The sequence below is a fragment of the Mustela putorius genome, unplaced genomic scaffold, assembly GCF_011764305.1.
Source record: "Mustela putorius furo isolate JIRA1106 unplaced genomic scaffold, ASM1176430v1.1 tig00000682_pilon_pilon_pilon, whole genome shotgun sequence".
Lineage (NCBI taxonomy): Eukaryota > Metazoa > Chordata > Mammalia > Carnivora > Mustelidae > Mustela > Mustela putorius.
Genome location: NW_025421443.1, coordinates 3,205,093 through 3,229,456, shown reverse-complemented (window position 1 = coordinate 3,229,456; position 24,364 = coordinate 3,205,093). Strand labels below are relative to the sequence as shown.

The window sequence follows — 24,364 nt, the reverse complement described above, 5'->3', positions numbered from 1 at the left end:
ATCAGAGAGAAGTGTTAAGATTTCTTTAGAAAATGATACTTAAACCTTGATCATAAAGATAAGTAGAAATTAATTAGATAAAAATAGGGCCAATGAGCATTCCAGACAAAGGTAACATATAGTGGTAGGTTGTATCAGAGGTGCTGAGGAGAACATGGTGAGAAGTCATTGGATTACAGATCTAAATTAGAAGGTAGGGCCAAGCAGATTGACATGATATGTGAAATAAAAAGAGGAGTCAGGATTATAAAAGATTTTCATCCCAAGAAATGGAAAGATGGAGTTTCCACTAGCCAAGTTTGAAAAGAATGAAAAAGAACAAGTGTGTGTGTGGGAACAGGAGTTTGATTTAGGTGCGCTCTTATTAGAAAGCTGGGTGGCCAGGAATCTGTGATTCTTTTATTCCAGTTTCAGAAATTGAGATGATTCTAAGTTATGCCTATTCTCTTGCAGGCCTGTACATTTCTGGTTCATTCTTACACAAAAGTCTTTGAGATCTTAAAGCCACTAGTAGGAGGAGTTCACCCTTTGGATGAGTCCTCGAATACAGTTTTTGTCCCACTAAGTCCATAAAGCTTTCAAAACTTGTACACAAATTGTAAAACACTCGGCTATGACTCAAGTTAATTCCCCACCCCACCCCATCCCCAAGAGAAATGCAGCTCTAAATACTTGTCTCCCTCCTAAGAATTTCCTTATCTTACGTCAGTCACAGCCATGTTATTTTCCATTGTGTTTTTAGCTCTTCAATGCACAGATTTGTTTTAAACTTGTCTAGTATTTTTTCAGTATAAAGTTTTCAGTATAAAGTTCCATTTGTTTAAAATGCTGGTTTAGGGGGCACCTGGGTGGCTCAGTGGATTAAAGCCTCTGCCTTTGGCTCAGGTCGTGATCCTTGGATCCAGTCCCATATCAGGCTCTCTGCTCAGGAGGGACCCTGCTTCTCCCTCTCTCTCTGCCTGCCTCTCTGCCTACTTGTATCTCTGTCTGTCAAATAAATAATAAATAAAATCTTTAAAAAAGATAAAAATAAATAAATAAAATGCTGGTTTATACATTTGATGTTAAGTGGCTTAGCAATAAACCTCTCCATATGTTAATTTCTCCACCTGCAATACATAGGTTATAATACCTAACTACCAACATCATTAAGAGATCAGGAAGCAGCTATCATATTTATCATATTTATTATATGATATATATTTATTATAAATTAAAGTAGTCTAGGCTCCATCAAACTGCAGATATGAGTTCAGAAATGAAATCACTTTAAAAAGATAATGATATTTGACTGTCGTATTGCTCACAGTAGCAAGAATCAAGATCCTAGTGCCTTGTTAACTTTTAGTTATTTTTCTGAGTCTCCAGAGGTATTCTAGAATAGTTCTTTTATATTCCTCTACTATGGTCTCTCTTTTTCAATAATTAGTGTCATCAAACTATCAACTTAAAGCCCGTTTCACTGCATGTCTCTTCATGGCAAAAAATGATTCCTTTTCCAAGGCATAATGCTTTCATGTGAAATACTCAAAAACTTCACATATTCCTAGATGTCCCAGTTTTTCTTTAGTTCTCTTAATGAGACCAAAGCCATAAAGAAATGGGAAGAATGCACATCTCTTCAATTCTGTGTTTTGCCTTTTGAACAAATATCAATTACTTATATTTCTAAAACTCATGAAGTTCCAAATAATAACTGTGAACACTTTCTTCACAAAGCATTATAGTCCTATAAGACTGGTCGTGGAGGTATAAACTAAAAAGTAAACTGTTTTTCTCCATCATACCCTAAACCTTCTCTGCCTCAGGAATCTAGGCACCGATTTATTCTCTACAAGTCACCTTTCCTTCTGTGCAAATCAACTCAAGAAAATAGATGCATCGAGATTTGTGGTCCCATGTGCCAAGACTTGTCTCAAACCCAGCTAAATCTTTCATATATTCTCTCAATTTTAAGATGAATTTAGCAGAGGTAAATAGCTATTGAAAAATATTCTAAATTTATCTTAGAAGCACCCATATTTAGTGGTTATTTCTATCCTTTAAAAGTGGATGTATTTTATTTTCCTGTCTCAGTGAGAAAGAGACAAAGGGGAGAAAAGAAGAAGGAAAAGGAAATCTTTTCGATGAATTTTGATTTATTTTTAGAGAGAGAAGGAGAGAGGGTATGAGCAGGGTGAGGAGGGGGCAGAGGGAGAGGAGAGAGTGAATCCTAAGCAGACTCTGTGCTGAGAATGGAGTCAAGAGCATAACTTAAACCAAAACCAAGAGTTGATGCTTAACTCACTGAGCCTCCCAAGAGCCCCACATTGTGATGTTTATTTTAATTCTTAAGAAAAAAAAAGAAAGAAAAATGTTTCTGCCAGAATTTCTTCAGAAATTGAAGTCTCTGAACTTTCAAGTAGTATGTCTTTCTACAAATAAGAATATTTAAATTACTTAACAGAGACAAATGTCCGTTAATGAGAATGCATATGAGTCCGCACACAGTTTCCAAGAAGAGTTAATTCTAAATAGTTAAGAGTAGTTAGGAATAGGTAAGGGTAAATAGTAAAGAGTATAACTAATAAATAAAGTACTTGATGCAGTAAAGAAAAGAAGAGCCAAGTATGGGAGGCAGACGAATTAACAGATTTGAGATATTCATAAATAAAAACTTCTAAAAAATTCAAAGCTATTTGTTTCAAAAATAGTGATCATGAGTAATTTGCTAAGGACCTTAGTAACTTGCTATAAACATGATAGTTTTATTGATCCTCAATATGTTGGTACAGATGATGATGTTGAATATTTAAAAATGAGAGAAAGATTCCAGATTAGAAAGCTTTATATGCTTTATTACCAAAAGCTCTCTTCAGTGACTCTCTTCAATACGTCTCATAAGATAACCTACTAATGTTCACATTGTGCAAGCCTCAGATATTATTGTATTAGGAAGAAAGTTCTAGGATTAATATGCCAGAGCAGAGGTGTGCCTGGATGGCTCAGCTGGTTAAGAGGCTGACTCTTGATTTCTGCCCATGTCATGATCTCAGGGTCTTGGGGTGGAGCCCCACCTTGCATACCACGCTCAGTGGGGAGGCTGTTTGAAGATTCTCTGTCTCCCTCTTCCTCTTCTCTTCTCCCCGCTATGCTGTCTCTCTCAATAAATAAATGAATAAATCCTTTTTAAAAATATGCCAGAGCAGGAATCGTAGGTGATAGGAAGTCTTCCCTTATGTATCGCCTTTAACATTTTCAGAAAAGGAAGGGATAAATGATGTAGATATTTTTTTTAGCCAATTACTCCGTGTCGTTTTGTTGGCAATAATTCCTTCTGATTCAACATTGTGAATCTTTAGAAATAAAATCAACCGCCTCTAAGTGGTTGGATGATTCTGTGTCATGGAAAGGAACATAACTAGTAAAGAAAATTAGAATATTTCTTGGCTCAAATTTTCTCATTTTTTATAGGCATCATTCTGCAAAGCTTGGTTGTGAATCTCTGTTACGAAACATGAAGATTTTGCTTAAAGTGGTACAAAGAAGGGAGCCAGCCAGCCAATCATGCTCTTCACTGTAGCCTCACTTTACAGTTCCTGCTCACAGATACTTCCCAGGGATTCTCTGTAGACTTCAAAAGGACGGAGACAGAGTAATCTACTGAACTGTGAATACTTTAAAGATCCAAATTTGTGTTCTACATACTTCAGCTTCTTAGTACGGTACTTTGTACCTAATAAATTGTGAGAACTCAAATTCATTGTTTCAACATTTAACAGATTTTTAACTGCCTTTTGACATTAGAAAGGATATTTTTATATAATAAAAATGCACTATAATTTTATAGTTAGTGAAATTCTCTCAGTTTTACAAACCTCTGTAAATCCTCTCCTCCACAAAAACAGTGAGAAAACTATCCAAAAAATGTGACAACCAACTTTTTCAGAACTCTGGCAAAAATCAGAGATTTGCAGTAATACATGAAGTCATTAAATCAAGAAAGACATTAAGACATTAAGAACAATGGAATTTGTGGCTGTAACTGTCCTATTCTTGTCCTCCTTCCTTGGTGGCATGGTAGCGTCATAAACCAATGGCTTCCAGTTACAGGAAAAATCAATAACCTGGAAGTTATTGGAGTGGGCGGAAAGGAGTTTGAATTCCTTTGAAGCCTCATTGTTGGAGGTCATTATTTGACCTGTCTGGAGGTTTTCTGGAAGGTTCCACTTGCAAGACTGCTTCAGACCTAACTTGGAGCTTACTCAGTATGAAAAGTCTTTTTCCTGGCAATGTTTGTCAAAAACACTTAGAAACAATGTTTTAACTTCCTGGGTGCCTGATGCAGTGAGTAACAGTGGGGGCAAGGAGCAGACTAATTAAAAAGCTTTAAAGGAAAATCAATGGAACGGGTATGCCCATAGAGGTTTGGAAAAGTGCACATATTTCTGGGTATCTAGAAGAGTGCACATATGTATGGGGCTATAAGCATGCCCAGAATTATAGGCCTAGTTGCATCCTTTCAAAATTCATATGTTGAAATCCTAACTCCCAATACCTAAGAAAGTGACTTTCTTTGGAGATAATTAATATAAAATGAGGTCATATGGGCTGGTTCTAACCTATGACTGGAAGAGGAGATCAGGACACAGACAGGTGGAGAGAAAGAAACAGAGAGGAAATGACCATCGGCAAGCCATAGGGGAGGCCATTAGAGGAGATAAGCTGTGCCAACAACTTGATCTTGGACCTCTAGAATTGTGAGAAAATTAATTTCTGTTGTTTAAGCCATTTAATCCATGATACTGTTAAGACAGCCCTACCAAACTAACAGAGTTGTGTGCATGCGCAGGAAAGACCTGAAAGGATCTTAAGCTCTGAACACTGGCCGGCCTTGAAGCCCTGTGCAAATGGCAAGTTATCAATCAAAAGGCAAAGGCAGAGTTATCAATTGTCTGACTCAGTATTGAAGGTGTGACCTCATTAACACAGAGCCTCTAGAAAATTCTGGGAGACTTATTGGTTTTAGAAATTTAAGAAAATCCCTGTCCAATTATTAGGTGATTTCTAAGTCACCCAGACAGATAGTTCCATGGTCATACACAATAAAGAATGTAGACTTTACAGAATTAGCTCAGAAAAGCCAGTTAAAGAAACAACAAACCTTAGGAAGGAGGGAGAATATTATTTACAGAATTGACAGTATTATATAAAATGTCCCATTTCCAGTAAAATATTATAGGACATTCAAAGGAAAAAAGGTCTGATTCATACACAGGGAAAAAAGGACAATCAATAGAAACCTCCCTGAGAAAGCAAAGATAGTGGAATCACTGGACAAAGACTTAAACCAGTTATATTTTTTTAAGATTTTATTCATTTATTTTAGAGATAGAAAGAGAGCTAAGGAACGAGCAGAGGGAAAGAGACAAGCAGATTCTAAGATGAGCATGTAGCGGAACACAGGGCTCAATCCCATGATCCTGAGATCATGACCTGAGCCAAAATCAAGAATCAAATTCTTTGCTCACAGAGTCACCCAGGTGCCCCAAACTTTAATCTAGTTATTTTATTTCATTTTTTTAAAAGATTTATTTATTTATTTGAGAGAGCATGAACAGGGGTAAGGGAAAGAGGGAGAAAGACAAGCAGACCTCCCACAGAGCCCGTCATGGGGCTTGATCCTAAGAGCCTGGGATCATGACCTGAGCTGAAGGCACACGCTTAACCGAGTGAGTCACCTAGGTGCTCCTAAACCAATTATTTTAAATACATTGAAAACAAAACAAAACACAAAACAAACTAAATGTCGCAATATCTCCTCAAATACAAAATACAAATAAAGAGATAGAAATTATAAAATAGAACAAAAGAGCAGTTCTGGAGTTGAAAAGTGGAATCACTCAATGAAAAATGCACTGGAAGGCCAGTGCTAGTTTCCTGTGACTACTACAGCAAATTACCATCAACAGCAGTGATTTATTCTGCCACAGTTCCAGAGGACAGAAGTCTGACGTCAGTTCACGGGGCCCCAGACAAGGTGTGAGTAAGACACAATCTCTCCCCAGAGCCTCTAGGGGAGAATTTCTTCTAGGGGAGAATTTCCTTTCCTGCCTCTCCTGACTGCTGGTGTCTGTTGGCTGAGCACATCCCTCTAATTTCTGCCTCTCTGGTCACAGTGCCTTCCCCCTCTGTCTGTATCAAATAGACGTCTCCCTCTCTCGTAAGGAGACATGCATGTCGGGCAGACTTGGATAACCTGGAATAATCACCCTCATGCAGTGCAAAATGTGAGTGATTGTCAGTTTAGCATACATAATAATCTATTGTTTTTTAAGAGATGAAGGACAGGGTGTTACTGGGTCAGATCCAGGTAAGTTGGTTTATTTGTGGTTAGGAGCGTGTAGAAGTTTATTTTCTGATAACTGAAAGGAAGGTTTTGTAAAAGAAACACAGGGAACAGTTTAGAAGCAGCAATCTGTAGTTATGAGGGTTTTGACAGTCCTTTCTGCCCTGTGTTCTTGGGCTATGGAAAATGAGCAAATGCTGCTTAAGAGGACAGGTGAATTTTACGTAAAACCAGATGGTAGAGAAAGTTCTAGGGTTATTGAGAACATAGTGGTTTATTACGGATATTGTTATTGTTATTATTATCATGATCATTACATTAGAATAAACTTTCCAGAGATCATGGTGGCATGGAGTTCAACTGACCAGTAATAATAAGAGGGAAAATGTCACAAAGTAATATAAAACCAAAAGAATAGAGAGAGGAGAAACTTCTAGTCAGGTAGAAAGCATGAAAGACAGAGAGAGAGCCACTGGCCTGAGAAGTGACTAAGAATGTCCAGAACTAGATAGGACTTCGGAACTGCACAGCAGTTAATGAATGGTGTTAGCTGAGATCCTCCACTTTAAGAAACTTCACTCTCACATTATGATTGATATTGGATTTTAAAATTGTGCCTCTGTGTGTGGTAGATAATTCAACAGTGAGAGCTGTTAAGACCCATTTTCACTACTTATTAAAAATTCTGGCAGGAGGAATTTGATACTGCTGACATCAAACTGTGACCACAAAGATTCAGGGCCTGGCAATGCTCTGAGTTGAGTGACAGACCTGGGAGCTTCTGATGACTGACAATCTCCAGGAAATAACATCAGCTTGAATATATCAGTTTCCAGCATGTGTGCTCAGGAAGTCTGTTGTACTTGCCTGAGCAAAGCTCTATAGATGAAAAGAATTATTTGATCTTAGCAAGCAGGCCCTGGCATTCTGTGGACAGCCTAGGTGAAGGAGGAGCTGGATGGGGTGTTGTGACATTTGTGGGTTTCTAGGATAAGCGCTGCATAAAACAGAAAACATTTGAATGAAAAAAAGAAAAGTGCAGTAACTCCTTACTTTTCCTGGACACACATTCTCATTGTATAATCGCCTGGTGCAGTAACGACATTGATGGTAATTTCTCAATCTTAATGCACAAAATTTTAGATCTGAACAAAAGGTACTATAGATGAATGACATAAGGTGAAAGCAGAATGAATTTAACGAGATATGTTACTAATCTAGGAAGCATCTAATTGAAAAAAAGAACATTACTGTTTAATCTGTAGGATAAAAGTTTTATTACCACTGAAAAGAATTCACAAAACTTGAAAGGTGATGCTTTTCCCTCGATAAAACCAATAGGCGTTATTTCACAACTGAACTTCACTTTTCTAATGCCTGAATCACTAATAACACTTCTAACTAAAATTTGCAATTAGAAGTCAAGTTTGGATAAATACAAAATTTGAAAGCCTACTAATTTGGAAATGGCTTTGTTTCTAGACTTAACACAAAATAGTGTGACCTCTGACCTTTTGCCGAATACATACAAAACCTTATAAATACTGACTGTAGATCTATAAAGACCTACCTGTCATTAGATAACATTCACTGCTTAGTATAGAAAGTTTTCCTTTTTGTTTTAAAAGGTAATTTGCTTGCCATTTTTATTCTCTATTTGTAGTGACAATTATTAGGAAGACTTCCTGCTGTTGTTTTTTGTAAAATCTGAATGTTCCTCTCCTTTGTAGCTTGGTTGCAACAAAGGAAACAGACAGCGCACGGTCTCGAAGTGCTCCAATGTCACCTTCTGACTTTCTGGACAAATTAATGGGGAGGACGTCAGGATATGATGCAAGAATCAGACCTAACTTTAAAGGTAATTGTTCGACTTATTATTTTGTGTGAAATGTGTTTTGAATATGCCTAAGCAAGATAAATTTTCAGATTGATTCCACTGAAAATTCTAATGCTTATTTCCAGTAATCTTTCAAGTACTGTACAACTCAATGATATGTCTTAAAAGGAAAAAAAAAAGCTAGTCTCATGTTAATAACTCTTAGAATTTGTCTTTTTTGGACCAATACTATTTCCTTGTCTTTATTTGTTATACTTATTTCATGATGACTCACTTTACAAAAATTTATACAGTTTCCTAAAATGAATATATATTCGCTACATATATGAATATATAAATGTTTTATTTTTATATTTTTGACAATTAATATGTTTTCCTATAATATATTCCTAAAATGTATTTCTACTCACTGGAATGGAAGCGTCTTTAGAGATGGCAATAAACCATATTTTAATTCCCCACAGCAAGACTCTCTATATTGTGGAGAATCAGTTACTGAATTTATGAACAGGGAAAAGAGTCTGAAAACTAAAAGCTACAGATAACACTTAAAACATTATTCCATCTACCAAATATTTTGCCTAAATTTATAGGAAAAAGTATAATTGTCAATTCAGGATTTTTTTTTTAATTCTACTGTTTAATGTAGTGATAAGCAGAACATTTATACAGGATATATGTAGCTTATGTCCCACAATATGTCCTAGGTTAAAGATGAGAAAGCTACTTCCATGCCAATATTTATTTAATATATCTTGATTATTATTCTATTTCAATAAAGAAAATAATCCAAATGATAAGAATGCTGACCTCTTCCATGAGATTCAGTTAAGCTATTTTCACTCTTTAGGGTGAAAGGAAATACAATGTAGTCTACAATAATTATTTTTTTCTTGAATTTGTTCTTATGGGAGAAAAAAAGAAAAAAGAATTGCTTAGCAGTAGTTTAAGAATTATTTAGAGAGGATTGATAAATACTAAGAATGGGTAGTAGGAGAAAAAAATTAAGAGTAAAATTTGTTGATAATTTATAAGTAAAAAATTATAAATTGCCTTAATTTCAAAATGATTCTGACATGTAGATTGCTTTTCTTAATTTTTTTAAGAGTTTTGACCATATTTTTATTTTATTTTTATATTTTTTGGCTATAAATATATTTTTAAAGATTTATTAATTTATTTATTTTAGAAAAAGAGAGAGAGCATGAGTGGGGGGTGGGCAGAGGGAGAGGAGGAGAGAGAGAATCCTAAGCAGGCTCCACACTCAGTGCAGGACTCACTCAAGGTGGGGCTCCATGTCATAACCCTGAGCCGAAATCAAGAGTCAGATGGTTAACCGACTGAGCCACCCAGGTGCCCTGACCATAAATATTTTTAACTGCACAAGAGGAAAACACTAAATGTAAGCTGTGAGAAATTAGTACAGCTTAAGGGTTATCATACACAAATGAAATGAGATTTCAGCATTATGAAGATCTTCTACAAATTGAGGAAGAGCAGTATCCCTAACTTTAGTTTAAAACTAACTTTGAAAGGATCTTGAAAAATATTCAGTTGTCATATTAGTAAACATAGTCAGTCATTAGTGGATTCATTATGATGATTCTATTTGATGATTCAGAAGTACTGCTTGGTTTTCACTGAAAACTAAAGGGGAAAATGCATCCTATTTTTAAATATCTGTGAGCACTTTAAAAAAATCACATAAACAGACTCAATGGATATCTTAATAAAAATACAGATAAGTTGTTAACCACACAACAGCTGTCCCAGTGCCTTTGCTGCTCTCTTGGAAAGTTTACTTTTATTTTATCATTTCAATCATTTAAAGGACAAAGGAAATTTTGAGCCATCTGAATTGTGATTAATATTACTATTTATGTGTGAGACCCGGAAAAAAACTGAAAATATCTGTTCTTGATTAAAATAAGTATAGATTTTCTTTAAATAAACATACATTTTGAAAAACTAGCTGCTAACCAAAGCCAGTTTAGAAGTTAGTAGATTTTTTTTTTAATTGGGAATAGGAAAATCCATATTTACCTCCCAGTGTCCTTAAAGGAACAAAGAGAAAGGGGAGAGGATTTTCTCTCTCCTTTATGGTTTTTCAATATATCTTATACTCTGAATATGAGAAAAGCAAGTGGATGCTCATTTGATTACCACATATAATGTCATTTTTAAAAAACCAATACCTTAATGGATTAGTTCTTAGCTAACACTCTTGTTTTTATGACCTCTTGCTAAGAGTGAACTGTTGTTGTCTCCAGGGAAGCTCACAACTTCCTCCCCAAATTAAGCATATTCAACACAGTTTCATTTTATTGAATAAAATAACATCATAATCCTTTGACGATCATTTCATTGCTTAATATTGAAATATAAATAAATTTAAGTATTTTTGAGGTACAGAGGCATTAACAAACTAAATCTAAGACATATCAGAAGATGATGGGACAGAGAGGAAGATTAGCCTTTCTATTGTCAGGTACCTAGGGACCCACCATGACTCTTAAAAAAAAAAAAGTTAATTGGGCAGAAGTATGATGAAAGTGTTCTGGTAATGTGTGATATTCTACTAGGTTGTTTTTTTTTTTTTAATAAGCAAAATTAAGTAATTTTTTTAAAAGACTAGGAATGGGAGGACACCTGCATGGCTCAGTGGGTTAAGCCTCTGCCTTCTGCTCAGGCCATGATCTCAGGGTCCTGGGATAGAGCCCTGCATCTGGCTCTCTGCTCAGTGGGGAGCCTGCTTCCTCCTCTCTCTCTGCCTGCCTCTCTGCCTACTTGTGATCTCTGTCTCTCTGTCAAATAAATAAATAAAATCTTAAAAAAAAAAAAAAAGAATAGGAGTGGGAATTGGCCAAAGCAGGTGTAACAATATATTACAATAGCTTACTAGATTTAGTCCTCACATCTTCGCAGATTAAAATGTTAATAAAAACTAATAATAAACAAAATTTACCTGGATAATTTCTTAGGCAATAGGCAAGTGTTTTCAAAATATAAAAATATTGGGAAAAACCTCTTGGATGTTTAAACTCTCAGGGATTTACAAATTTTGTAAGAGAAAAAACATAAAATCTCAGTATTGACCTTCTCAGACAATTTACAGAGAATAAGTAAGAACACTCAATCTCATTAGCAATCAGTGAAGTACAAATTATAATAATAATGTGATAGTATTTTCACCTTTCAAAATATCAAAATTTACAAGTAATATTAATTATTTCAGCTCAAATACATTATATGTAATTATTTCTGTAATACTGATTTTAAATTTCTGATTGTTTTCACAAATATATATATACATCAAAAAGGAAAATATATTGCAGGGCATAGTGGAGAACAACTATTAAAAATATCAATTGGCTTTGTTAAAATGTTATTTTGATTTTGTTCTTTCATATACTGCTAACTTAACAAATCTAGATGTAGACATTTTTCTGTAACATAAATTATGATACTTGTTTGTATTTTTTGTCACATTTCTCTAAAACAACGTACTCTTTTAAAAAAAATCTGACCTGTTTAAGTTTTTTTTTTTTTTAAGATTTTATTTACTTATTTGAGAAAAAGAGAGAGCACAAGTGGGGTGAAGGGCAGGGGGAGAAGCAGACTCCCCGCTGAGCAGGAAGCCCAATGCAGAACTCGATCCCAGGACTTTGGGGTCATGATCTGAGCTGGAAACAGATGTTTAACCCACTGGGCAACCCAGGCACTCAAGATTAAATGTTCTAAATAGGTTATTAAAATATACCACACAAAAGTAGAAATAAGTGATTCTCTTAAAACACTTTAAATTGGTACCAAGCCCAGATAGGACAGTCTCTTCATCAAAAATTATCTTAGTAATTAAATTAAATATAACTATTAGCTACTTATAAAAATAAATATTGAAAGAAATTAAAACATTTAAATATCCATCCTCACCAACATTTTATTTCTTCTTAACTAATTAATCAACTGTTCTCTTTCCCTCCAGAACGCTTGCAACTTATCTTAAACTTTTATGATAATCAATTTTCCCCAAAAGAACCTCTGTGTCTTGAGGATAATTTGAGTATGAGAACAACTCCAAATCTCTGTTATATCTTAGTTCTGTTATCTATAATGATTTCTTGAACTAATATAAAGAATACACTTAATAATGGGATGCCTGAGTGGCTTAGTTGGTTAAGCGGATGCCTTTGACTCAGGTCATGATCCCAGCGTCCTGGGATCGAGTCCCGCATCGGGCTCCTTGCTCCGCAGGGAGCCTGCTTCTCCCTCTGCCACTCTGTCTGCCTGTGCTCACTCTCTCTCTCTCTCTGACAAATAAATAAATAAAATCTAAAAAAAAAAAAAAAGAATACACTTAATAACAACAACTGGGTTTAGAAATTATCTGAGAGGGCGCCTGGGTGGCTCAGTGGATTAAGGGTCCTAGTCTTGATTTCCTCTCAGGTTATCATCTCAGGGTCATGGCATTGAGCCCTCCATTGGGCTCCTCACTGAGAATGAAGTCTGCTTAAGGTTCTCTCTCCTTCTCCCTGTTCCCACCCCCCTCAATAAACAAACAAACAAACAAACAAACAATCTGAGAGTCTACTAAAAGAGTTAGCAAGTAAATCTCCACCTGTCACTAAACTTGTTAATCCTTCAACAGAGGATAGAGTTTTGCACAAATCATTATTGCATAAAATTTGGTCTTAGCAGAAATGGTATATATAGGAACCATTATCTTCACTTTGAAAGACAAAAATAATAGGCAGGCAACACTATTTCTTCCCTGCAGTTTGAAATCCTTTCTCTTCCAAACTCTTCCTATCTAGCAGAAAGCAGAAATGGAAGGGCAACCTGACAGAAAGCACCACACAACAGCCTGAACACACAGTCTGGAGAGGCAGTGCTCAACACACAACCCAACCATGTTATGCACTTGGAGTTCCAGATGATTGAAGGGAAGAACCCAAATCCTGTAACCAGCAGTTTCTTGAATTTATATTTACATCTGGCTGTTCATTTAGTTTTCAAGTTCACTGTCTTTTTTTGTCAAGTTTTATTTCTATCTCTCTACACACACAGAGATAGAAGAAAACACTTTCTCAGGGCGCCTGGGTGGCTCAGTGGGTTAAGCCGCTGCCTTCGGCTCAGGTCATGATCTCAGGGTCCTGGGATCAAGCCCCACATCAGGCTCTCTGCTCAGCAGGGAGCCTGCTTCCCCCTCTTCTCTGCCTGCCTCTCTGCCTACTTGTGATCTCTCTCTCTGTCAAATAAATAAATAAAATCTTAAAACAAAAAAAGAAAGAAAGAAAACACTTTCTCATTTTCAGAACAAGAGTGAGTTGATAGACACATTTTCTGAGCCCTGGCTATTTATTTATTCATTTATTTATTTATTTGTTTGTTTGTTTCTAATTTCTAGACTTTCTAAAGAATGATTTAGGTTTACAGAAAAATTGACTGGAAATTACCAAGAGTTCCCATATCTCCCCTCGAATCCGCCACAGTTTTTTTCTATTGTTTACATCTTACATTATTGCAGTATATTAGTTAGAATTGATGAATTAGGGCACTTGGGTGGCTAAGTGGGTTAAGTGTTTGCCTTCAGCTCAGGTCATGATCCCACGGTCTTGGGATTGAGTCCCACATTGGGCTTCCAGTCCAATGGGGAGCCTGCTTCTCCCTCTGCCTCTCCCTCTGCTTGTGCTCTGCCTCTCTCTTTCTCTCTCAAATGAATAAATAAAATCTTAAAAAATAAATAAATGAATTCTGGTGGTTCTCAATACCAATATTTAAAAAAAGAATTGATGAATTAATATTGATTAACTATCAAATGTCTCTTCGTCAACAGTTAATAATGATGGTGTTATTATTATGAGCTTAAGTCCATTGTTTACCTTAAGGTTCACTCTTTGCATTGTACATTTTATGGGTTTTGACAAGTGAATTACCCATATATAAGTATCATTACTGTATCATACAGAAGTTTCACTGCCCTAAAAATTCCCCTGTACTGCAGCTACGAATGTCACTCTCCCTCTCCACCCAAATCTCTACCAACCACTTATCTTTTACTGTGCGAGTTTTGTCTTTTCTAGAATGTCACACAGGTAGAATCCTACAGTGTGAAGACTTTTAAGATTTGCAATATGCTTTTAAGAATCCTCCATGTCCTTTTGTGGTTGGATAGCTTATTTCTTTTTATCACGGAATAGTATTACACATTAATCTCTTGTTTATCCATTTGACATGAAAATAAATGTATACAATGAGGGAACAACAGAATTCTAGCTGAAAAGTTTGTAGATGCTCCATTGTCTACTGACATTTAGCATTATAACAAAAATCAAAATTTTACTGTGATTTTTTCTCCCTTATATGTAGCCTAGATTTTTTCTAACTATGCATGTTTTTCCTTTTTTTAAGAAAAAGTATGGTTTATGGTAGCATTGCTTTGTGTTATTCCCCAAAACAGCTCTTTCCCTAAAAAAAAAAAAAAAAAAATTCTGATCTTTCATCACCTGTGTCTGATACACTCCCACTCATACCCTTTACCCTTTTGTCCTTTTTCTCTATATTTAGGGAGGATTGTTCAGATTTGTTCTGTAAATGACTCTTTGATATTTTACCTGGTGTCATTTGGAATATTTAGGAAGATTTTGTTTTGTTTGATTTTGTTTTGGTATCTTCACAGTCCTCTTTATCCTGACCATTTTCCTTGAACGTGACATCACGGAGTCTGTATTACATGTTGTTAGGCAGGTGCTATTTTATATGTTTAGCTGTTTGTTTTGTTTACAACAGCAGCAAAAAACAGGCACCTGAGCTTGGTAGAAATTCAGTTGTCTAAAACTATTAGTGATGAAAAGCAGCACTTCCTTGTCTCAACAGCCCTTCTGCAGAGTTGTGCTTCTTTGAGGCAAACTCCAAAAGTAAAATTGGTTAGTTCTGGTGAGAATCTGTTCTAGTCTGTCTGATGGTCCCTAGGCCTTTTGCAAAGGATGTAGTATAAGACTCCTTTGCACTAACTAGACTTCTAATTTAATGCCTCAATTCTCTTATTCTACCTCTTCTGTTTTCCTTTTCTCCCCCATGATTTCTCTTTTCTTCCTGCAGGAACAATTATGTTTATTCATCATCTTTACTCTCTTTAAGTTGCTAATTTTCTTATATGTGATGGAAATACTCTGTAGTTTTGGAAAGACTGAGTCGATCTGGGCACTGATATAGGCTTTGTCTGGTTGTGTGTGTGTGTGTGTGTGTGTGTGTGTGTGTGTGTGTGAGTATTTGTGTAAGGAGGTGGTTTGCTGCTATTTATCTCACTGGAAAGGGAAATCTGAGACATTCCTGCCCTGAACAGAACTTTGCTGTAGATGAATGCTGAGTGTTGTCTAGGCTTTGGTCGGTATTCTTCAGATGCCAAACTGTAGATGGCTTTAGTTTTAAGGTACTGTCAAGAACTCTGTTTCCTCCAATCATATATATTTTTTTAACTTTTTGCAAAGAGCTTGAAGTTGAGTAGATTCTGGGAATTTAATACAGGGCATTGTGTTTACAGTTAATACTGTATTATTAAAAATTACCAAACTGCTATTTAAAATCTGCTGAGTGGGTAGATCACCTATGTTCTCACCACAGAAAAGAAACAGTAATTATGTGACATGATGGAAATGTAAGCTAAATGCTAAGGTGATTTTCCTACTGCAGTATCTATATGTATCAAATTAACACAGTGTGCACCATAAACTTAAACAATGATATGTTGTATGTCAATGATATCTCAGTAAAGCTAGAAAAATAACTCATTTGAAAGTCAGCATTGATTCACAGAACCATATTATCTCTAATCACTTTAATAAACCTATCTTTGCAAAAAGTATATAAATAAATAAATAAAGTTATTTTATACCTTCAAAAACTTCTGAGAGCTAATTAAAAAAACCAAACAAACAGAATCGTGTCACTTGCAGTGATGTGGATGGAACTGGAGGGTATTATCCTAAGCAAAATAAGTTAATCAGAGAGACAAATATCACATGACCCCAGTGCAATGAGGAATTTGAGAAACAAGACAGAGCATCATAGGGGGAAAGACAGAAAAATGAAACAAGATGAAACCAAAGAGGGAGAGAGATCACAAGAGACTTAATCTCAGGAAACAAGCTGAGTGTTGCTGGAGAGGAGGGGTGTGAGAGGGGTAAGGTGACTGGGTGATGGACATTGGGGAAGGTATGTGCTATGGTGAGCCCTGTGAATTGTGTAAGACTCATGATTCACAGACGTGTACCCCTGAAACAAATAATACATTATATGTTAATAAAAATACATAGATAGATAGATAGATAGATAGATAGATAAAGTATCTAAAAGAAAAATTCCTGAGGGTTACACCCCAAGCCATTCCTACTCTGTGGGAATATGGGCGGGAAGCAGGGAACTTCTGAGACTAGTACCCATGGCCTCTCCCTGCAGACCCCTTTTAACTTCCTATCTCTTTTCCTGCAGAGGATGACCCTAAGCTTTGTGCCTCCCTGCGTTGTTCTTAGCTCATTAGCTCTCTTCTCCAGGCAGTCCTAACCTGCATTTATTTTATTTAAGCTTAGCCTGTTCCATCGATCAACCATTTTTTTCTGCCTTCTATATTCTATGTCATTGAACTAATTATGACTTTCCTTCCATTCTCTTTGGTGTGATGTGTTTAGTTTCATTTTTATTTGCTAACATCATTTGATGCTCTCAGAGAGAAAGGAAACTATGTTCATCTTTCTATCTTGAAATAGAAGCCCCTAGGAGTCATTTGAAACTAGAAGCCAGTTTAACAGATGAAAAGAAATCAGAGAGCAAATAAATGTACATCCATAGACAATAAAATATTACTTTACTAGGCCATTTTACCAACTGTTTCTGGATGTTACTTCTTTCTTTTGATCTTATTGTTTGATAACCCTTAAGTATAATTTGGATCCAGGCAGAAAGTATTCTCTTAGCAATCCCACGAATACATGTTCTTTCCAAACTTTTATTGCATTTTTGTTACTTTTGTTTTCATTCTATCTCTAATGGTTACTTTCTTTATCTAGAAATAGCACTGGCTGTCTTCACAATGTCTTTGTAGTTGCTGTCTTTTTATCTGTAATATTTGTCTGTATTAGTCCCTTTCTCCCACATCACAAATCCAGTTTTCAAATATTCTATTCTTCTATAGCACATTCTAACCCCAGAATGGCATGTGTACCTAATACTTATTTCCTACCTGGTTTCTTTTTTCAGGGAAAAGTATAAGCAACTCATTTTCTCCATTTTAACTATTTATACTCAGGCAGACATTATTGTTCTTAAATAAAGTGCACAATTATTTTTTGAAAAAGGTGATTTTCTACTTGCATTTTTACATAATACAGGTCATTTTAATAGGAAGAATGTCTTCAATAAGTCTTTCTAAAACTATAAATGTTCACCTGAAATGCTCACTAATTTAGATTGGTGGCCCCTACATTTTATGTTTTCTTTGATTTTAGTTTTTAATGTATTTTTCTGTGGTAATTTCCCTTTTTTATTTTAAAACAACCTCAGATTAACAGAAGATTTGCAACTACAACACAAAACATTTTTTTTTCCTGAGCCACTTGAAAGTTGTTGACCTGATGCCCCAATACTTGAGTCTATTAGACAAATAATATTCTCTTAGACAAGCACAACTTAACCATTGAAACAAGAAAATTAACATGAATATATTGTTACATTATAAATGGTGGACACCCATTCAAATTTTATCCATAATCTGAATAACAGCTTCGTAGCAGAAGGATCCATTTTAAAATCGCGTCTTGTATTTTATTTGTCATTTCTCCTTGATTCCTTCAGTCTGAACGAAAACCTCATGCTTTCTATGACTGTCATGCTCATGACTTTAAAAATTATATTATTATTCCTTTACTTAACAGAACATGTTTCAGTTTGCATTAGTAATTTTCTTCATGATTCAATTTAAATAATGCATCCTAATAGAAATATCACAGAAGTGATGCTTTGTTCTGATTTTGCATTTAATCAGATGGTGGACCACATTAATCTTTGCCATCACTGTTAATGTTCACTTTGATTATTGATTAAGTTGGTGTATTCCAGGATATATCTATACACATTCATGTATTTGTATAAATACATATACATATATACATACACACTTGTGTATATTCATATATATATATATATATATATATTAATCTACATCACTATCTTTACTTGTCTACTAAAAATCATGGTTCACACTGTTATTTCTGATACCATAAGTTTATTCTAGCTGCTGAGTTACCATATTTTAACTTCCTTATCTGACAATAAGAAACCTGGCTCCCTTTATCCTTAAAATAATGATGTATTTGATCAACATGTAATAAATCTCCCTTGCCTGCTGCCACATCCTCTCCCACACAAATGCCCTAGGGTCATGATCAGACTCTGACTGACCATTCCAGGATGCCCCCATGTGGACACTCTTTTAACCCATCTCTAATACTCCACATCAGCTGCCCCACTTGAGGAATATCCTCCTCACTCACTTTGGCTCCAGCATTCTGTGTGTGTCTATATATCCCTTCCCCTCGGATGTCCTTCTCATCCTGTCTAGTTTACCACATTCCCCATAGTCATCTCAACATGGACATCCACCTTTTGTTGCCTGACTGAATGGCTTTAAGACTGCGTTTTCTTTCCTGAAGGAAAGAGAATAGAAGGAAGAAACTAAATCCTATTTTTATGTCATAGTTTTCAAACTCTCTTCAAATATGAATAAGTAATTTAAAATGTGGATATAAAGTCATCAAGTTTATTTTTCTCAATTAAAAAATAAAATAAGGAGCACCTGGGTGTTTCATTCTGTCAAGCAGCCAGCTCTTGATTTTGGCTCAGGTCCTGATATCGGGGTCCTGAGATGGAGCCCTGCACAGGGCCCCATGCTCAACAGGGAGGCTGCAATTATCTTTCCCATTCTCCGTTTGCCCCTGCCCACTCTCCTTCTCTCTCAAACAAATAAATAAATAAAATCTTTAATGTAAAAATAAGTAAGTAAATACAATTAATATCTCTCCTTGTAACATAACTACATATATATGTGACATGTACATAGAGATGTACATGTATATAAATGTAAATACAACATTATTTGAGATTTAGTCTTTCAATTGCATTCTGTGTCTTTTAAAAAGGTGAGGTTTTAATACAACATTATGTTAAACATTTCTTAGAATCATTTTCACGAACACTTGAGCTGTTTTTTGCTTGTTTCTTTGTTTGCTTGAGCTTTGCCTTGTGAATAATTTTTTCCTAGTATGAAGTGAAATAATATAATTGCCAAGTCTTTGCAATGCACTTTGCTATTTTGCCTTTATGCATCTCTGAATTTAAAAGGCATGTTGTGTTTCTTTAAAGGACATCTAAAAGAAAAAAAACATGCTGCTGAAAACATCTGCAAGTACTGTTGTTAGCTTTTCAGGACCAACGATGGCTAATGTAATGAACAATTTAAAGGCACAATTTGCCATATGGATGCTATAGCAATTATTTTCTCCATTGCTAAACATAGCAGTGTATTGGATGGATTTAACAGCTTTTGCCCTGGCACAGAGAAGTAGCAGATTGGCCAAGGAGGGCTAAACAGGTGCCCTCTGTAATGGCAATAGAATATCTGCAATCTTCTCTGAGCTTCATTCTCTACAAAGTTTTTGAATATACATATCAATAGTTAAGATAGAAAGATTAAGATTGCTGCTCTGATCTGCCAGACCAGAAGCTTAGAGTATAGACAGTGCTTTATAAACTTTATGGTCCTGTGTCCACTTCATTCTTTATATCCATCTCCACTGTCTCTGCCTTAGTCAGGGCCATTCTATCTCCCCTCTGGACTGTAACAATAAATTCTTGTTTTCTCTCTCTCTAAGCTTTTGCCCATCCATTCCACAACTCACCATGTTGTGTTTGTTTGTTACACAACCATGATCAGAAATCTGTAATGGTTCCCTCAGCTTCATAAAGTAAATTCCAAATACTTTGTATCACATCAAAGAGATTCCATGATCTAATCCAAGACTACTTTAAAAACAATGCTTTTTATTTTCAAGTTGCTTTATACTTTTAGTATGTTTTTAAACTTTCTAAAGATAAAATTAATTTAATTTAATCTATTTAATTTATTTTGATTAATTTTCTTAAAATTATATATAACACACACACGCACTATATATATATATATATATATATATATATATATATATATAATATACCTATATATAACACACACATACACACATATTTCAAGTCAGTGTCTGCTCTAGTTTTGAAATTTGGAATTAAGGTTTAGTGTCCTGAATTCATTCACTTTCTTTCTGCTGAAGAAAAGAACACATACCTAAGTAGTCAAATGGGAACTACATAGAACTCTTGCATGTTTCATTATCAGGCAAAGAGCACATGTTATAACCACTAGAATAAATAATAACATATCTCAGAACACTGTGATTTACTTTATTACCACATGAAATTTAGACTTTGAAACCAGTCTGGCTTTCTGCCTTTAGGAAGAGCTTTCTGCATGTGATTGCAGGCATGTTGAAGAGGCAAGGGTTGAAGTCTGTTTTATAGAATATAAAGTACCATGTTCCCAACTATAAGTCAAAGCCTCAATTAGTTACTCCCTTGACAATTACTCTTCTCTGGAAACATGTTATTTTCCTTATGACTTTTACTATGCAAGCCTCTGGTCAACTTGGGATGCCAGTGCCACATTTTAGGGAGAGACAAATACTTCAGAGGAGTCCTCCTCCTAGCATAGGACTCAGTACTTCTGCTTTCAGAACCTTCCTGGAATCATTAAGAAGTGCCATGAAGCCCAGAGGACACTGAAATGCATTCGAACAGATATCTCTAATACATCCTAAAGCCTATGCTGAATTTTTACCTTCATTCTATTTTTCACCACCATTTTCTAAAATTATATATAAGTTTATATAAAATTAATATAATATATAATATAAATTAAATATAAAAATATAATTATATATAATTAATTATGTAATACTTAAATTTAAAGGATGAGCTCAAAAGAGATAGTAAAAAAATGCTTCCCTTTTTAGGCAATGTCCACAGAGAAATTAAAGTCCCAAAAATAAAGGCCCTGACTCTTGCTAAATTAAAATAAGAAAAATCACTACCCACTCCCCTCACTGTTGTATTTATTCCAGTTTCAGCCAAAGAATTCAAAGTCAGATGGAGAAGGCAGTCTCATAGTGGCAGCTGAACACGGGACCATGTCCCCACAATATGAATACACTTCCATCAACATTTTATTGGAAGATGAATTAACCCGATACTAGTGCTCTTGTGTTTCCCTCTTCCAAAGGCTGTGAGTCAATGGAGCAGAGAGTTTATCTCAAGCTAAACAATATTCCCTAGATTCATATTACTGTGAGCAGCAAAAGAAAAAGCAGTTTTCATGTTCTCTAGGAAACAGAGAATAACCTAGAAAATATGAATGATTTGTTTTAGCTTTTCCAGATTCCCAGATACTCTGTGTACATATTTTAGAGTTCAATACCTTAGATTTATATTAAGCCAAAAGAAATCTAACAGTTAATTATGACTTTATACTTCTCTTGGGGTAACATAATCATGAGGTAAAAGATTCATGCTTTCTCCTTTCTTGCATAATGACACATAAGACACTTATTGTCTCACAAATTTAAACATTTGTAAATATTTAGAAATAACAAAGAAATCTTTTTTTAAAAAAGATGCCTGGGTGGCTCAGTCAGTTAAACAGCTGCCTTTGGCTCAGGTTAGGATCCCAGGGTCCTGGAATTGAGCCCCACATCAGGCTCCCTCGCGCTCTGCAGCTCCCCTTGCTTGTGCTCTCTTGCTCTCTCTCTCTCCAATAAGTAAATATTACAAAAAGATCTATTTTTTTAAAAAAGAGGGGCGCCTGGGTGGCTCAGTGGGTTAAAGCCTGTGCCTTCCGCTCAGGTCATGATCTTCGGCTCCTGGGATCGAGGTCGACATGGGGCTCTCTGCTCACCAGGGAGCTTGCTTCCTTCTCTCACTCTGCCTTCTTGTGATCTCTGTCTGTCAAATAAATAAATTAAATCTTTAAAAAAATGAAAAATAAAATTAAAAGAAGAAATACTGAAAAAAATTTTCTACTAGTAATCAAATAATTATAACACCTCTGGGATTCAGGACTTTCAAGAACTTTTTTGTTCTTAAAAATCTATCCTTCATATTTAAAACAATTTCCTTTTTATATCTGTTTAATTTTATGTGCTATGCATCTTGATGGTCAATAGATTTTGGGCTTTTCCTAACTGCACAGGCTCCACTTGTTTTTTTTAATCTTTATTTTTTTATAAACATAAAATGTATTTTTATCCCCAGGGGTACAGGTCTGTGAATCACCAGGTTTACACACTTCACAGCACTCACCATAGCACATACCCTCCCCAATGTCCATGACCCCAACCCCCCAGCTGGACCCCCCTGCCCCAACAACCCTCAGATTAAGAGTCACTTATGGTTTGTCTCCCTCCCAATCCCATCTTGTTTCATTGATTCCTCTCCTACAGCCCTAACCTCCCTAGTTGCATCTCCACTTCCTCATATCAGGGAGATCATATGATAGTTGTCTTTCTCTGATTGACTTATTTAACTAGGTGTGATATCCTCTAGTTCCATCCATGTCATCACAAATGGCAAGATTTCATTTCTTTTGATGGCTGCATAGTATTCCATTATATATGTATATACCATTTCTTCTTTATCCATTCATCTGTTGATGGACATCTAGGTTCTTTCCATAGTTTGGCTATTGTGGACATTTCTGCTATAAACATTCCGGTGCACATGCCCCTTTGGATCACTACGTTTGTATCTGTAGGGTAAATACCCAATAGTGCTATTGCTGGGTCATAGGGTAGTTCTATTTTCAACATTTTGAGGAACCTCCATGTTGTTTTCCAGAGTGGTTGCACCAGCTTGCATTCCCAACAACAGTGTAGGAGGGTTCCCCTTTCTCTACATCCTCGCCAGCATCTGTCATTTCCTGACTTGTTAATTTTAGCCATTCTGACTGGTGTGAGGTGATATTTCATTGTGATTTTGATTTGTATTTCCCTGATGCCGAGTGATGTGGAGCACTTTTTCATGTGTCTGTTGGCCATCTGGATGTCTTCTTTGCAGAAATGTCCGTTCGTTCATGTCCTCTGCGCATTTCTTGATTGGATTATTTGTTCTTTGGGTGTTGAGTTTGGTAAGTTCTTTATAGATTTTGGACACTAGCCCTTTATCTCATATGTCATTTGCAAATATCTTCTCCCATTCTGTCAGTTGTCTTTTGGTTTTGTTAACAGTTTCCTTTGCTGTGCAAAAGCTTTTGATCTTGGTGAAATCCCAATAGTTCATTTTTGCCCTTGCTTCCCTTGCCTTTGGCATTGTTCCTAGGAAGATGTTGCTGCGGCTGAGGTCGAAGAGGTTGCTGCCTGTGTTCTCCTCAAGGATTTTGATGGATTCCTTTCTCACATTGAGGTCATTCATCCATTTTGAGTCTATTTTCGTGTGTGGTGTAAGGAAATGGTCCAATTTCATTTTCTGCATGTGGCTTTCCAATTTTCCCAACACCACTTATTGAAGCGGCTGTCATTTTTCCATTGGACATTCTTTCCTGCTTTGTCAAAGATTAGTTGACCATAGAGTTGAGGGTCTATTTCTGGGCTCTCTATTCTGTTCCATTGATCTATGTGTCTGTTTTTGTGCCAGTACCATGCTGTCTTGATGATGACAGCTTTGTAATAGAGCTTGAAGTCCAGAATTGTGATGCCACCCACTTTGGCTTTCTTTTTCAATATTCCTTTGGCTATTCGAGATCTTTTCTGGTTCCATATAAATTTTAGGATTATTTGTTCCATTTCTTTGAAAAAAATGGGTTGGATTTTGAGAGGGTTTGCATTAAATGCGTAGATTGCTTTAGGTAGCATAGACATTTTCACAATATTTAGTCTTCCAATCCAGGAGCATGGAACATTTTCCATTTCTTTGTGTCTTCCTCAATTTCTTTCATGAGTACTTTATAGTTTTGTGAGTATAGATTCTTAGCCTTTTTGGTGAGGTTTATCCCTAGGTATCTTATGGTTTGGGGTACAATTGTAAATGGGATCGACTCCTTAATTTCT

General features: G+C 35.7%; 1 protein-coding gene across 1 annotated transcript in view; it reads left to right on the top strand.

Moving 5' to 3' along the window:
- The window catches only part of GLRA3 (glycine receptor alpha 3), a 194,628-nt gene that overhangs the window by 37,963 nt on the left and 132,301 nt on the right, over nucleotides 1–24,364 (top strand). Inside the window, exon 2 of the mRNA XM_013063301.2 lies at nucleotides 8,059–8,186. Within this exon, the coding sequence (XP_012918755.1) occupies nucleotides 8,059–8,186 (128 nt within the window). The remainder of the gene's footprint in view (nucleotides 1–8,058; nucleotides 8,187–24,364) is intronic.